The sequence below is a fragment of the Haliotis rufescens genome, unplaced genomic scaffold, assembly GCF_023055435.1.
Source record: "Haliotis rufescens isolate VD_foot unplaced genomic scaffold, xgHalRufe1.0.p SCAF_6, whole genome shotgun sequence".
Classification (NCBI taxonomy): domain Eukaryota; kingdom Metazoa; phylum Mollusca; class Gastropoda; order Lepetellida; family Haliotidae; genus Haliotis; species Haliotis rufescens.
Window position 1 is genome coordinate 19102017 of NW_025964334.1, and position 16759 is coordinate 19118775.

At 41.4% G+C, this 16759-nt stretch overlaps 1 protein-coding gene across 1 annotated transcript; it reads left to right on the top strand.

Annotated features, from left to right (window-relative positions):
- Positions 1 to 603: 603 nt before the first annotated feature.
- Positions 604 to 14533, top strand: LOC124122954 (cell wall protein IFF6-like). The gene is made up of 4 exons (XM_048386597.1): positions 604 to 709; positions 6244 to 6376; positions 8582 to 9801; positions 14417 to 14533. The coding sequence occupies exons 2-4, from the start codon at positions 6254 to 6256 to the stop codon at positions 14463 to 14465; spliced, it is 1392 nt and encodes a 463-aa protein (XP_048242554.1). The 5' UTR covers positions 604 to 709; positions 6244 to 6253; the 3' UTR covers positions 14466 to 14533.
- The last annotated feature ends 2226 nt before the right edge of the window (positions 14534 to 16759 follow it).

Sequence of the window (16759 nt, forward strand, 5' to 3'; positions counted from 1 at the left end):
CGTGTACGTATATATGCTCCCTCTGAGTATATAAAGGTCCCCGTGTACGTGTGCTGATTCCCACGTGTACGTATATATGCTCCCTCTGAGTATATAAAGGTTCCCGTTTACGTGTGCTGATTCTCACGTGTACGTATATATGCTCCCTCTGAGTATATAAAGGTTCCTGTGTACGTGTGTAGATTCCCACGTGTACGTATATATGTTCCCTCTGAGTACATATAGGGTCCTGTGTAGGTATATATGCTCCCTCTGAGTGTATAAAGGTTCCCGCGTACGTGTGCAGATTCCCACGTGTACGTATATATGCTCCCTCTGAGTATATAAAGGTTCCCGCGCATGTGTACAAATTCCCACGTGTACGTGTATATGTTCCCTTTGGGTATGTGGCATCAGTTCCAAGAACAATTTTTACATAGTTGATGTCATACTATGTATCGAAGTCTTACACTGGATGTTGGATTTTACGTCGAAGAATATCGTTGTTTCCAAAGAATACAGCCATATCTGTGTATGTGAATATTCATAACACACGTACATATAATAAACCCACTCCTACGCTCTCCGCCAACTGTAGACATACCAGATACTTCAAACTTACAACTTCAGTGAGATGCGTTCTTTTCAAATCGAGCAGGTATATCAACTGGTGCAGTCACCCTGATCCCTGTCAACATCTGGACGCAAGAGTTTGTACATCATCATCCAGGTAAGTTATCGACAGGTAAAAGATGCATGCAGCAAATCTGCAGTGTGGTTCTGTCGCACCAAAACGTATAAGATTTATTTGATTCATATAATTTGAGTTCATATCTAAGGTTATGTTTTGAAGCCTGCCAGTCGGTAGTAACGAGTTCTCGCACATCTGATTCTTAAGGTATTCCTTCAAAGGTATATATTGCAAGTATTCCTTTAAAGGTATACATTGCAAGTATCCTTCTAAGGTATATATTGCAAGTATCCTTCTAAGGTATACATTGCAAGTATCCTTCTAAGGTATATATTGCAAGTATCATTTTACGGTTTATATTGAAAGTATTCTTCTAAGGTATATATTGCAAGTATCCTTCTAAGGTATATATTGCAAGTATTCCTTTTAAGATTTATATTTCAAGTATCCTTTTAAGGTATATATTGTAAGTATTCCTTTTAAAGTATATATTGCAAGTATTCCTTTTAAGGTTTACATTGCAAGTATTCCTTTCTAAGGTATACATTGCAACTATTTTCTTTTAAGGTATATATTGCAAGTATTCCTTCTAAGGTTATATATTGCAAGTATTCCTTTTAAGATATATATTTAGTTTAATGGTTAAAGCGTTCGCTCGTCACGTCGAAGACCCGGGTTCGATTCCTGGGATGGGTACAATGTGTGAAGCCCATTTCTGGTGTCCCCCGCCGTGATATTGCTGGAATATTGCTTAAAACGGCGTAAAACTAAACTCACTTTAAGGTATATATTCCAAGTATTCCTTCTAAGGTATGAATTGCAAATATTCATTTTAAGGTTTATATTGCAAGTATTCCTTTTAAGGTGTTTATGGCAAGCAATCTGTTTAAGTTATATAATACAAGTCTTCCTTCTGAAGTATTCATACTTTGGTATTTATTGCATATCTTCATTCTAATCAATATATTTCAAGTATTCCTTCTAAAGTATATATGTCTTGTATTCTTTCTGTAGTATATATTCTTTACCACTGAGATATATATTGCAAGAATCCCAAATAAGGTATACATTTCATGTGTTCCTTTTAAAGTATATATTGCAAGTATCCTTCTAAAGTATATATTGCAAGTATTCCTTATACAGTATATATTGCAAGGGTTCCTTCTAAATTATATAGCGCAAGTTTTCCTCTTAAAGTATATATATAACATGTATTTCTTCAAAGATATCATTTGCAAATATCCTTCTAAAGTACATATACATATGACCGCCGCCGTGGTCTAGTGGTAGAAAGGGCGTCCTCCAGGAGAGCGGAAGGTCCGGGGTTCGATACCCGGCCGCATCATACAAAAAGACGTTAAAAGATGGTACCTGTCTGGCGCTCGGCATTAAGGGGCTAAAACAAGGACTGGTCGACTCGGAGTATGTCAGTAGGCCAGTACTGTTAAATCGAAATTAGTCCCAGAACAAGCAGCCATGCACACACACACGTGCGCATGCACGCACCTCGCTATAAAAGTACAATAATCTTGGACGCGACGTAAAACCCTATTTCACCTCACCTCTAAAGAATATATTGCAAGAATTACAACTGAGGTATATATTGCAAGTCTTCCTTCTCACGTATATATTGCAAGTCTTCCTTCTCACGTATATATTGCAAGTCTTCCTTCTCACGTATATAGTGCAAGTCTTCCTTCTCACGTATATAGTGCAAGTCTTCCTTCTCACGTATATAGTGCAAGTCTTCCTTCTCACGTATATAGTGCAAGTCTTCCTTCTCACGTATATAGTGCAAGTCTTCCTTCTCACGTATATAATGCAAGTCTTCCTTCTCACGTATATAGTGCAAGTCTTTCTTCTCACGTATATAGTGCAAGTCTTCCTTCTCACGTATTTAGTGCAAGTCAACCTTCTCACGTATATAGTGCAAGTCTTCCTTCTCACGTATATAGTGCAAGTCTTCCTTCTCACGTATATAGTGCAAGTCTTCCTTCTCACGTATATAGTGCAAGTCTTCCTTCTCACGTATATAGTGCAAGTCTTCCTTCGGAAATATAATTAACTTGTGTAAGTGAATCGCCTTTAATTACAAAATAAAATGGATGGGAAAAGCAGGGTTTTTATAAATTGGTTGACATATACATGTATATTCCAAGACGTAAGTGAGTTAAAAATCGGCATATACCCACCGCAAGTATCCCTTCAATTGTATACATGTATTTAACAAATATACTCACACGCAAAAGAAACGCAAGTGGTTTTAACCAAATAGGTAACAAACACGGAACCATAAATTGATACGAGTTTTAGCATGTAGTGAAGCCTGATGGTGTTATCAATATTTTTGGTTGCATTTTGGAAGCCCCGAGTAAAAACGCAACATAAAAAACGAATCGCCAAAACGCACCATTTCAATGAATACGTGGGTATCATGCACCCATTTCTCGCGAAATCGAAAATGCACGAACTGTCACGAACTGTAGAAGGTATAAAACTGTGGCCGATTCTTGAACCTACCACTCAACAATGCCACGCCTAACTCAAATTCAGAGAAACCAGGCTATCGGTCGTTTGGAAGCTGGAGAGTCTGTCCAAGATGTTGCCCGTCATTTCAACGTTAACATAACCACAATTTACCGTCACCTGCATCGATACAATGCTACACAGACCACAGATGACTTTCCTCGGAGCAGTCGTCCAAGGGTCACCACACCTCGACAAGATCGGCAGATTACCCGTCAACACCAGCAACATCCGTTCCTAACTGCAAGTGAAAGTGCTCGACAGACCATGGGAACACATAATCGACACCTTAGCCGGGACACTGTGATCCGGCGTCTCCGTTCCAACAACCTCAGATGTCGCCGACCAGCACATCGTCCTGTTCTCCAACCACGGCATCGACAAGCACGACTTCAGTTGGCACAGGGTCATCACAATTGGCGTCATCGTGAGTGGAGGCGTGTCATCTTCTATCTGATGAAAGTCGCTTTTGTGTATCCCATGCAGACGGAAAAGTCAGAATTTGGCGGCGTCGAGGTGATCGTTTCGCTGACAAAAACGTTGTGGAAAGTGATCCATGGGGTGGACCCAGCGTCATGATATGGGCAGGGATTGGACTTAATGCGAGACTTGGACCAATGTGCTTTCTGAATGTTGGTCAAGGTCGGGGACACGGCGTCACTGCTCAGCGGAATATCGACCAAGTGATCAGACCCCACGTTGTTCCATTTTTTGTACAACACCAACAACACATTTTCCAGCAGGACAACGCTCGTCCCCATGTTGCCAGCGCTACCATGGCCTTTCTGCAACAACACAACATCCGTGTTCTACCGCAGCCAGCCCTCAGCCCTGATCTGAACCCCATCGAACACTTGTGGGATGAGGTTCAAAGGCGTCTGCACAATGTGCGCCCAGTCCCTACAACTGCCGATGAACTTCGCACAGCTGCTCTGGATGTGTGCAGGAGGATCCCTAGGGCCTTCACAAATCGTCTGATCCACTCAATGTACAGGAGATGTGTGGCAGTGATCAATGCTAATGGTGGTCACACCAGGTATTGACTGACATTTTGGGTATTGACCCGAAACTGTGGAAGCCCTTAACATTTGAAAAAAACAATTATGTCATCTGCCTTTTAATCCATTAAACTGTCTTCAGTCAAATTTTTGTCAATCTTGCCCTATTAGTATTTCTTGTCTTTACTGTTGAAAATAAGTAACATGTATACTGCATACTCGACTTGCGTTTCTTTTGCGTGTGAGTATATATAATTAACTTGTCAATGTGACTCGTCCTCAGTTTCTAGTCCTGGAAATGAATGGAAATGTGGATTTTCTATAACTTGGTTAACATAATTATATATTCACACGAGTAAGTAAATTAAGGACTGCATATAACTACCGATACAGTGACGTGACATGAATAATTCACGCGCCTCTGCTTTTAAAAAAATTAAGGCGTGATGATTGACAATCTTGTTTTGACATAGCTGCAATGGTGAATGGTGTGTATGCATATTTTAAGTAATTAGCATGACAAGAAATATTAAAACTATCCTACAAAAGTGACGCACTAAATTAATCATTTAAAATATTTACACCTGAACTTCTGACAAACGGCACATTTTGGATATCATGGCGATAACTGATGAGACAAATGGCCTCTGAAATCAAAATCGTGAAAATGTCTTAAAATTTCGTACTTCAATTAGCAAGCATATGGTTTTCGTCCAGATCGAAAAAGAGAGATACAATATGGTTATTAACAACGTTTTTTAATCAAAGATCTTTTTCTTACAAAATGATCTATTTCACTTCGGTTTTTGTAAGGAACCTGCAGTGAAAATTGTTGGTTTCCAACCACTGCTCATCTATTAATTACAACATGGTCCATGGATCGATGCTCATGATATTAAGCACTTGATTGTCTGGTTCAGACTCGATTATTTACAGACCCCCGCCATGTACCTGGAATATTGCTGAGTGCGGCGTTAAACAACAAACATAACAAAAAAACAAAACGATATACATGAGTTTGGTTGAAGAAGATGGACATAAGAAATGGGAGCAACGATGGCCTTCCGCAATAAGGAAACACATTTCTGCGAGTCTCTAGGCATGGCTCGATTAGATGCTTCAGGAGCTGATATTGAATATACTTACACCTATATATAAAAGCAAAATATTGTGAATGCTATCAGATATCTATTGAAATACAATGAGCGATAAATACGTATTGTAATGAAAAAAAGCCCGTTCTAATCTTCACCGTTATCAGCTCTAAATGCGAGCTTTTCCTGTTGTTTCTGATAGTTTTAAAACTCAGGAAGATAGTTTAGGTAGTGATAATTGTTGAGCTGAGGTTCCGTCGAATCGGTTTGCAATATCTGACTTATTTTATCCTAAGTGATCAAGATGGCGAATGCTAGATTTTGAGTGGAAAATATTTTATCTTGGATGCAGCCATAGTTCCTCCATTGGTTTAGCTTCTCTTGTTTCAATGAACGCCACGACTTAGCACTTGTAATTCTAACAAGTTCAGGACAGTAGGGTGTCCCTGACTTACGCCACTTTGGTGAAATTCAGGAGCACGTGCATTGTGCAGACAAACCAAACGGAGTTTTGGAATGAGTAAGGGACGCAACTCTGCAATGCGAACTGCGCCGCCTTTGACGACTCAGTCACCCATGCAGCCAGTGCATAGAAAGCTACATAAGCGTCGTTTGTTTGTTTGTTTGTTTGTTTGTTTTTTGTTTAACGTTTGCGTTCAGCAATAGCCTAGTTTTTTTCAGGTTTTCACTTACAGATGGTGTATTGTGACTAGAAACCATATGCTACCGTATTTGTTCAGATGAACAATTGAACTGACTTTGCATGTGTTTGTGACGGGTGGGGAAGGATGCGCTAACCTTTTCGCGAACACATGGTATCGTCACAATTTGATAGTGGTTCATGAACACGTGATCATGATATAGTTGGAATACAATGGACTTTTGGTTGAATTTTTTTTATGATTGTGGAAATGTTTTAGTGGCTAACATATCAGCTGGTGCGTCCATGTTTCAGATCCGTCACCATGGAGACCTCAATTCTCTTCATCTGCCTCCTCCTCCTCCTCCCAGGATGCGTCGCGGAAGAAGCTGAGAGTGAAGTTGCTGATGCAAAGCCTCACTTATCCGAGAGAAGTGCTGAAGTAGCGGTAAGCCATGTAGTGTTTCTGAAAAGGATATAATATGTGTATATGTATACATTGTTGTTACTTTCAATACCATGTGTATACATTGTTGTTATTTTGAATACCCGAGGTATACATTGTTGCTACTTTGAATACCCGAGGTATACATTGTTGTTACTTTGAATACCATGAGTATACATTGTTGCTACTTTGAATACCCTGGTATGCATTGTTATTACTTTGAATACAAAGTGTATACATTGTTGGCACTTTGAATACCATGTGTATATATTGTTGTTACTTTGAATATCATGTGTATACATTGTTGTTATTTTGAATACCCGAGGTATACATTGTTGCTACTTTGAAAACCCTGGTTGAATTTGTTATTACTTTGAATACAAAGTGTATACATTGTTGGCACTTTGAATACCATGTGTATAGATTGTTGTTACTTTGAATATCATGTGTATACATTGTTGTTATTTTGAATTCCCGAGGTAAACATTGTTGCTACTTTGAATACCCGAGGTATACATTGTTGTTACTTTGAATACCCTGGTATACATTGTTGCTACTTTGAATACCCTGGTATACATTGTTATTACTTTGAATACAATGTGTATACATTGTTATTACTTTGAATATAATGTGTATACATTGTTATTACTTTGAATACAATGTGTGTACATTGTTGTTACTTTGAATACAATGTGTATACATTGTTGTAACTTTAAATACCCTGGGTGTACATTGTTGGTACTTTAATACCCAGGTATACATTGTTGTTACTTGAATACCCAGGTATATATAGTTGGTACTTTGATTACCCTGGTATACATTGTTGGTACTTTGAATACCCAGGTATACATTGTTGTTACTTGAATACCCAGGTATACATAGTTGGTACTTTGATTACCCTGGTATACATTGTTGGTACTTTGAATACCCAGGTATACATTGTTGTTACTTGAATACCCAGGTATACATAGTTGGTACTTTGATTACCCTGGTATACATTGTTGGTACTTTGAATACCCTAGTATACATTGTTGTTACTTGAATACCCTGGTATACATAGTTGGTACTTTGATTACCCTGGTACACATTGTTGGTACTTTGATTACCCTAGTATACATTGTCGTTACTTTGAATACCCGAGGTATACATTGTTGTTACTTTGAATACCATGAGTATACATTGTTGTTACTTTGAATACCCGAGGTATACATTGTTGTTACTTTGAATACCATGAGTATACATTGTTGCTACTTTGAATACGCTGGATATACATTGTTTTTGTCTTCAGAAATGAATGAAAATAAATAAAAACGCCCATCGATAGAAACAAAAACGAAACTCGGATCGTATAAATTTATTGATGACCAAACATTAATTTGCTTTCACAGGTCGATACCTGTGTACACAAAAATCATGTGTCCAGACAGGAACAGTCTGATACCGTTTATATTACATTGTTGTATTGTGCTCATAAGCGAAGGTCTGTTTCTCATATCTGACACTCCCATTGTACCCGCTTTACAAACTAAGTTCACCTATTTAGATTGATAGATTATGTGATGAGAAAGAATAATTTTTTGGTGTGCTCAATTTTTTTCACTGCGGTCACCCTGAAATCCAAGATGGCCGCCAATATGGCCGCCACTTTTCTACCTAACCTATTAACTTCACTATATATCCTATTTGTTTATCAAATATTAATCATAAATCACTACTGACCATCAACAGCTGATGTGTACTATATATATTTTGTTTGGGCACCAAATTTAACATTTCAGAACGGAATTACTAGTTCAAAATGGATGCCAAGTTCAAATTAATGATATTCTTTTATCGAAAACGGGGTATTTTTTGTATGGATATACCAATCAGAACTTCAATTTGGAATGGGATAATACAAATTAACCACTTTTGTATTTAAATAGATATTTGGTCTTGTAGCTGAAGCTGAAACATATCTAATATCGATACAAAATCCCAGCCCCCTCCTCTCCGCGACCCCAACAGAATATGAAATAGTCGGTCCCTGAGCAGAACCCACGATATCTGTGTGTTGATGCATGATCAGTCAGGTGATTCCCCATCATAACAAGTCTGCTAGTTGTGTGTCCAGTTGTGCCCATGTAGAGATATGAATAACAGTATAGCAGTATCATTACGATAGTTAAACTGTTCATATACGTCACCCTCAGTCTTGTTCTTGTTCAGGCTAAGGCTGATACTGACGCTGTCGAAAGGAGCATTGAAGCTAGACATATCAGATTTAGCACCAGTCGAGTCGGATGGGGTAGCAGGTCGGGAACCCGCTATGGCCACAGGCGAGTTGGAAGCACAGTCAGAAGCGGCTGGGGAAGCCGAGTTGGAAGCACAGTCAGAAGCGGCTGGGGAAGCCGAGTTGGAAGCACAGCCAGAAGCGGCTGGGGAAAGCAAAATTACGGAAGGGTGAGAAGTAGATTTAGGACCTTATTCCGAGGCTGGGGACGCAGACGCGGAACTCGGAGTCGCAGATGTTTGGGAGACGGCTGGGGAAACGGTAGCGGCGACGACAGCGGCGACGGCAGCGGCGATGATAGCGGCGACGGTAGCGGCGATGATAGCGGCGACGGCAGCGGCGACGGCAGCGGCGATGATAGCGGCGACGGTAGCGGCGATGATAGCGGCGACGGCAGCGGCGACAATAGCGGCGATGATAGCGGCGACGGTAGCGGCGATGATAGCGGCGACGGCAGCGGCGACAATAGCGGCGATGATAGCGGCGATGATAGCGGCGACGATAGCGGCGACGACAGCGGCGATGATGAAAGTGGAGACGATAGCGGCGATGATAGCGGCGACGACAGCGGCGACGACAGCGGCGATGATAGCGGCGATGATAGCGGCGACGATAGTGGCGACGATAGCGGCGACGATAGTGGAGACGATAGCGGAGACGATAGCGGCGACGACAGCGGCGATGACAGCGGCGATGATAGCGGCGATGATAGCGGCGACGATAGCGGCGATGATAGCGGAGACGATAGCGGCGATGATAGCGGCGACGATAGTGGAGACGATAGCGGCGATGATAGTGGAGACGATAGCGGCGACGATAGCGGCGACGACAGCGGAGACGGTAGCGGCGGAGATGACGATGAATGTTGTGAGAGTGGCGACGATAGCGGCGACGATAGTGGAGACGATAGCGGAGACGATAGCGGCGATGACAGCGGCGATGATAGCGGCGACGATAGCGGCGACGATAGCGGCGATGATAGCGGCGATAATAGCGGCGACGATAGTGGCGACGACAGCGGCGACGATAGTGGAGACGATAGCGGCGATGATAGCGGCGACGATAGCGGCGACGACAGTGGCGACGGTAGCGGCGGAGAAGACGATGAATGTTGTAAGAGGTGCAGCTGTTGCCGCGACACTCAGACTACCGAAGGGTAAGGCTTTTAGGGGTTGGTGATCAGTACAAAAGCTGCGCGAGTAGCAGGTCCTGTGGGAATACACCTGAACTATATGTCACTGGGTAAATGAAGGTGTGTCAAGAGGCATCACTGTTTATGTCTTAAATAATGATGATATGAATTCCTTAGTTAAACAACTGTCTCTTATCTCGGTTGTGTTACTGTCTCATTTCTGAAACCATTGAAAAACTTGGTTTTAACACTCACTGATAATTAATTATAGCTAACACTGTTGAATGTCTCGGCTATACCACTGTCTGAAAAATAGTATTGAAACTATTGAAAATATAGGTTTCGGTTACTGTCTAACTATTAATTAACTTTGCTATGCTACTGTCTGGTAACTGATTATAGCCAACACTATTGAATAACTCGGTTATACCACTGTCTGATAATTACGAGTAGTGTTCAAACTATTTTTAAAAAATCGGTTATTCCACTGTTTGAAAATTAGAGCTGACGCTATTGAAAATCTTAGTTATTTTACTGTCACAACATTCAAAATCTTAAATAACTCGTTTATGTCATTGTCTGATAATTAATTGTGGCTGACACTATTTAATAACTTGGTTATATCACTTTCTGATAATTAGGGTTGAAACAATAACAGAATTCGGTTATACAAATAGAATTTCTATAAAGAAGTTAAACATCCAGACAATATTGTTATTATTTACGTCAGGGGCGGCGGGGTAGCTGAGTGGCTATAGCGCTCGCTCGTCACACCAAAGACCTGGTTCGATTCCCCACATGGGTGCAATGTGCGAAGGCCATATCTGGTGGCTGCCGCCGCGGTATATCTGGACTGTTTAAAGCGGCGTAAAACCCATCTCACCCACTCCCTCAAAACGCCACTCAAATATACATATGCTAGTGCGGTTTTGCTAATGTCTGAAGTGAGTGAGTGAGTGAGTATGGTTTTACGCCGCTTTTAGCAATATTCCAGCAATATCACGGCGGAGGACACCAGAAATGGGCTTCACACATTGTACCCATGTCGGGAATCGAACCCGGGTCTTCGGCGTGACGAGCGAACGCTTTAACCACTAGGCTACCCGACCGCCTATAATGTCTGAAGACTGTCATGACAAATTTATATAATGAATGAACAAGCGAAAAGGTTACAGTGGGTGAATGTTGATTAACGCCGCAGGCAGTATTATTCCAGTAATAATATTTTCCTGTTGCTGTGTTACAGCAAATAGATTCACTTGAGCAATTTGTCATTTCCGTTGTTGTATAGTATCTCTTTTTTCCGTTGCTGTATAGCATCTCTTTTTGTCGGTTTCGGAATAATAGCTCCAAAGAGATCATGTTATATTTCGACCTGTAGTAACCGGCGTTAACTAAAATTTCACTGTTTCTCTTGTGCCATTCAACACGTATACTTAACTACACTGAACAACTTTAGACACTTTCAAGCCTTTGAATGGCATTTCGAAGTGATGCACAAAAGGCAGAGAATTAAGGATGTCAACTTCTTTAATATGAGGAAACTCAACGTTTCGGAGTATATGCTTACTCCTTCTTCAGGCGAATGAATTCTATGAGGCAGAGAGCATATATATCTACATCAAAGGACAACAAAAGTAATAACATTACAAAAGATGGAAACTAACAAGGGAGGCCAACAGATAATTGCCGCTGGGCTGGCTTCCAGTTGTCCATAGTGAGTGAGTGAGTGAGTTGAGTTTAACGCCGCTTTTAACAGTATTCCAGTTAGATCGCGGCGTGTCAGCTTATTGTGGGAGGAAAGCCCGAAGTGATGCAGGTCTCAGACGTTTATCACCTCGGTGAAACCCACGAGCACGGGTATGGTGCTGACAAACCTAGAAACATAATAGAGGCGAACCGGGATTCGAACCCACAATCATAGGTTTCTGGCGTGCCCTAGGGACGCAACTCTGCACAGCGAATCGCGGCGCCTTATACGACTGGGCCACCCGTGCCCCCCAGTTTTCCATAACCATCAGTGCTAATTACTGTAAAGTGTTGGCTTCCATTGTCTTTTGCTAATCACCTATCAGTGGTAATTATAATAAGTTTACATAAATTATCTTTCCTTAGATACTTTCTTTTCGTTTCAGGATGCCACATGACTACATTCGGAGGGGACAATGATAATTAACTTTTGAAAATGCAATTACGTTTGAAATTATATGTTAATTACATGAAATAAAAAGGACGCCTAATGAATCTGGTATTTTCTGCTTGTGTATTATGAAGCTTTCGCTTACTTACTTACTTACTTTGGAGATTTAACGTGCGCTTTCCGACTGATGCGTATTTCGCACACGGTGAAGCTTTCGCTCATTGTTATTTTCTTAAATGCCTCAGGGGGGCATTTGTGTCAGGGTAAACAATCCGTCCCTCGAACCTAACACAACACAAACATTTACTGTTTTTATATGTAAAACAAATGTGAAATTGAAATTGTATAGTATCTCTTTTTTCCGTTGTTGTATAGTATCTCTTTTTTCCGTTGTTGTATAGTATCTCTTTTTTCCGTTGTTGTATAGCATCTCTTTTTGTCGGTTTCGGAATAATAGCTCCAAAGAGATCATGTTATATTTCGACCTGTAGTAACCGGCGTTAACTAAAATTTCACTGTTTCTCTTGTGCCATTTAACACGTATACTTAACTACACTGAACAACTTTAGACACTTTCAAGCCTTTGAATGGCATTTCGAAGTGATGCACAAAAGGCAGAGAATTAAGGATGTCAACTTCTTTAATATGAGGAAACTCAACGTTTCGGAGTATATGCTTACTCCTTCTTCAGGCGAATGAATTCTATGAGGCAGAGAGCATATATATCTACATCAAAGGACAACAAAAGTAATAACATTACAAAAGATGGAAACTAACAAGGGAGGCCAACAGATAATTGCCGCTGGGCTGGCTTCCAGTTGTCCATAGTGAGTGAGTGAGTGAGTTGAGTTTAACGCCGCTTTTAACAGTATTCCAGTTAGATCGCGGCGTGTCAGCTTATTGTGGGAGGAAAGCCCGAAGTGATGCAGGTCTCAGACGTTTATCACCTCGGTGAAACCCACGAGCACGGGTATGGTGCTGACAAACCTAGAAACATAATAGAGGCGAACCGGGATTCGAACCCACAATCATAGGTTTCTGGCGTGCCCTAGGGACGCAACTCTGCACAGCGAATCGCGGCGCCTTATACGACTGGGCCACCCGTGCCCCCCAGTTTTCCATAACCATCAGTGCTAATTACTGTAAAGTGTTGGCTTCCATTGTCTTTTGCTAATCACCTATCAGTGGTAATTATAATAAGTTTACATAAATTATCTTTCCTTAGATACTTTCTTTTCGTTTCAGGATGCCACATGACTACATTCGGAGGGGACAATGATAATTAACTTTTGAAAATGCAATTACGTTTGAAATTATATGTTAATTACATGAAATAAAAAGGACGCCTAATGAATCTGGTATTTTCTGCTTGTGTATTATGAAGCTTTCGCTTACTTACTTACTTACTTTGGAGATTTAACGTGCGCTTTCCGACTGATGCGTATTTCGCACACGGTGAAGCTTTCGCTCATTGTTATTTTCTTAAATGCCTCAGGGGGGCATTTGTGTCAGGGTAAACAATCCGTCCCTCGAACCTAACACAACACAAACATTTACTGTTTTTATATGTAAAACAAATGTGAAATTGAAATTGTATAGTATCTCTTTTTTCCGTTGTTGTATAGTATCTCTTTTTTCCGTTGTTGTATAGTATCTCTTTTTTCCGTTGTTGTATAGCATCTCTTTTTGTCGGTTTCGGAATAATAGCTCCAAAGAGATCATGTTATATTTCGACCTGTAGTAACCGGCGTTAACTAAAATTTCACTGTTTCTCTTGTGCCATTTAACACGTATACTTAACTACACTGAACAACTTTAGACACTTTCAAGCCTTTGAATGGCATTTCGAAGTGATGCACAAAAGGCAGAGAATTAAGGATGTCAACTTCTTTAATATGAGGAAACTCAACGTTTCGGAGTATATGCTTACTCCTTCTTCAGGCGAATGAATTCTATGAGGCAGAGAGCATATATATCTACATCAAAGGACAACAAAAGTAATAACATTACAAAAGATGGAAACTAACAAGGGAGGCCAACAGATAATTGCCGCTGGGCTGGCTTCCAGTTGTCCATAGTGAGTGAGTGAGTGAGTGAGTTGGGTTTAACGCCGCTTTTAACAGTATTCCAGTTAGATCGCGGCGTGTCAGCTTAAGGTTGGAGGAAAGCCCGAAGTGATGCAGGTCTCAGACGTTTACCACCTCGGTGAAACCCACGAGCACGGGTATGGTGCTGACAAACCTAGAAACATAATAGAGGCGAACCGGGATTCGAACCCACTGTCATAGGTTTCTGGCGTGCCCTAGGGACGCAACTCTGCACAGCGAATCGCGGCGCCTTAGACGACTGAGCCACCCGTGCCCCCCAGTTTTCCATAACCATCAGTGCTAATTACTGTAAAGTGTTGGCTTCCATTGTCTTTTGCTAATCACCTATCAGTGGTAATTATAATAAGTTTACATAAATTATCTTCCTTTAGATACTTTCTTTTCGTTTCAGGATGCCAGATGACTACAACCTTCATATGATGGGGGACTATGATAATTAACTTTTGAAAATGTAATTAAGTTTGAAATCATATGTTAATTACATGAAATAAAAAGGACGCCTAATGAATCTTTCGCTCATTGTTATTTTCTTAAATGCCTCAGGTGGGGCATTTGTGTCAGGGTAAACAATCCATCCCTCGAACCTAACACAACACAAACATTTACTGTTTTAATATGTGAAACAAAGGTGAAATTGAAAAGTTATGGCTCTTATACAGCGGCGTGCATGCACGTGTGTGTGGCTGCTTGTACTAGTCCGGACTAATGCCAATTTTGTAGCGCTGGCCCAGAACACCAGATGGCGCTGTTATTTGTGCAACATGCCGAGTTTAAGCAGCTTGTTAATTTTCGAAGCCTTTACATTTTGCATTTGAGGTGAGGTGAAATGGGGTTTAACGTCCAAGATTATTGCACTTATATAGCGACGTGCATGTACGTGTGTGTTTGTGTGGCTGCTTGTACTAGTCCGGACTGATGCCGATTTATAGTGCTAGCTCACTGAGATACCATGCCGCAGTTTAACATGAATACGCCCACTCAGACACAGTATACTGACTCCGAGCCTGTCAGTCCTTGGTTTAGCTACTTAATGCCGAGCGCCAGACAGCGTAACAACAAGTACCATCTTTCAACATCTTTTGATGTGACGCGGCCTGGGATAGAAGCCCCAACCTTCCGCTCTCCGGGTAGACGTTCTAACACTACACCACAGAGGCGGTCGTGTAAAACAAAAATATACACACGCGTGTGAGTAAGTGAATGTTGTTTAATGCGACAGTAGTAGAGCCTGAGCCAGGAGGCTAACGAGTGAGTGAAAGCATGAGCAACGATCCACGCAATTGGATCACAATGACACGCAGGCAACATGGAGCATCTGACCACAGGATCTACATGTCGCACGTCACTCGTCACAGCTGAATATAATGCGACCAAAAACTCTATTATCATAAGAAATCTCTACAAAAAGCCATTGTACGATTCCGACTATAGCATATGCATGTGTTTGTGAATCATTAATGGGCTGCGCATCAATTAGTAACATCTAAGTGACATGCAGGTGACATCTAGGTGACATCAAAGTGGCATCTAAGTGACATCTAGGTGACATCTAGGTGACATCTAGGTGGCATCTAAGTGGCATCTAAGTGACATCTAGGTAACATCTAGGTGGCATCTAAGTGGCATCTAAGTGACATCTAGGTGGCATCTAAGTGGCATCTAAGTGGCATCTAGGTGACATCTAGGTGGCATCTAAGTGACATCTAGGTGACATCTAGGTGGCATCTAAGTGACATCTAGGTGACATCTAGGTGACATCTAGGTGACATCTAAGTGGCATCTAAGTGACATCTAGGTAACATCTAGGTGGCATCTAAGTGGCATCTAAGTGACATCTAGGTGGCATCTAGGTGGCACCTAAGTGACATCTAGGTGACATCTAGGTGGCATCTAAGTGACATCGAGGTGACATCTTAGTGACATCTAGGTGGCATCTAAGTGACATCTAGGTGACATCTAGGTGGCATCTAAGTGGCATCTAAGTGACATCTAGGTGACATCTAGGTGGCATCTAAGTGGCATCTAAGTGACATCTAGGTGGCATCTAGGTGACATCTAAGTGACATCTAGGTGACATCTAGGTGACATCTAGGTGGCATGTAAGTGACATCTAGGTGGCATCTAAGTGGCAGCTTAGTGACATCTAGGTGGCATCTAGGTGGCTTCTAAGTGACATCTAGGTGACATCTAAGTGACATCTAGGTGGTATCTAAGTGACATCTAGGTGAGATCTAAGTGACATATAGGTGGCATCTAGGTTGTATCTAAGTGACATCTAGGTGACATCTAAGTGACATCTAGGTGGCATCTAGGTGGCATCTAAGTGACATCTAGGTGGCATCTAAGCGGCATCTAGGTGACATCTAAGTGACATCTAGGTGGCATGTAAGTGACATCTAGGTGACATCTAGGTGGCATCTAAGTGGCATCTTAGTGACATCTAGGTGGCATCTAGGTTGCATCTAAGTGACATCTAGGTGGTATCTAAGTGACATCTAGGTGACATCTAAGTGACATATAGGTGGCCTCTAGGTGTCATCTAAGTGACATCTAGGTGGCATCTAAGTGACATCTAGGTGACATCTAGGTGGCATCTACGTGGCACCTAGGTTGTATCTAAGTGACATCTAGGTGACATCTAAGTGACATCTAGGCGGTATCTAAGTGACATCTAGGTAACATCTAAGTGACATCTAGGTGGCATCTAGGTGACATATAAGTGATATCTAAGTGA

What these genes read in the sequence shown, in the direction of transcription:
- LOC124122954 (XM_048386597.1), top strand. Translation starts at nt 6,254, where the DNA reads ATGGAGACCTCAATTCTCTTCATCTGCCTCCTCCTCCTCCTCCCAGGA. An exon ending in AGAGAAGTGCTGAAGTAGCG is followed by an intron (nt 6,377 to 8,581) that starts GTAAGCCATGTA and finishes GTTCTTGTTCAG; the next exon opens with GCTAAGGCTGATACTGACGC. An exon ending in GACACTCAGACTACCGAAGG is followed by an intron (nt 9,802 to 14,416) that starts GTAAGGCTTTTA and finishes TTTTCGTTTCAG; the next exon opens with GATGCCAGATGACTACAACC.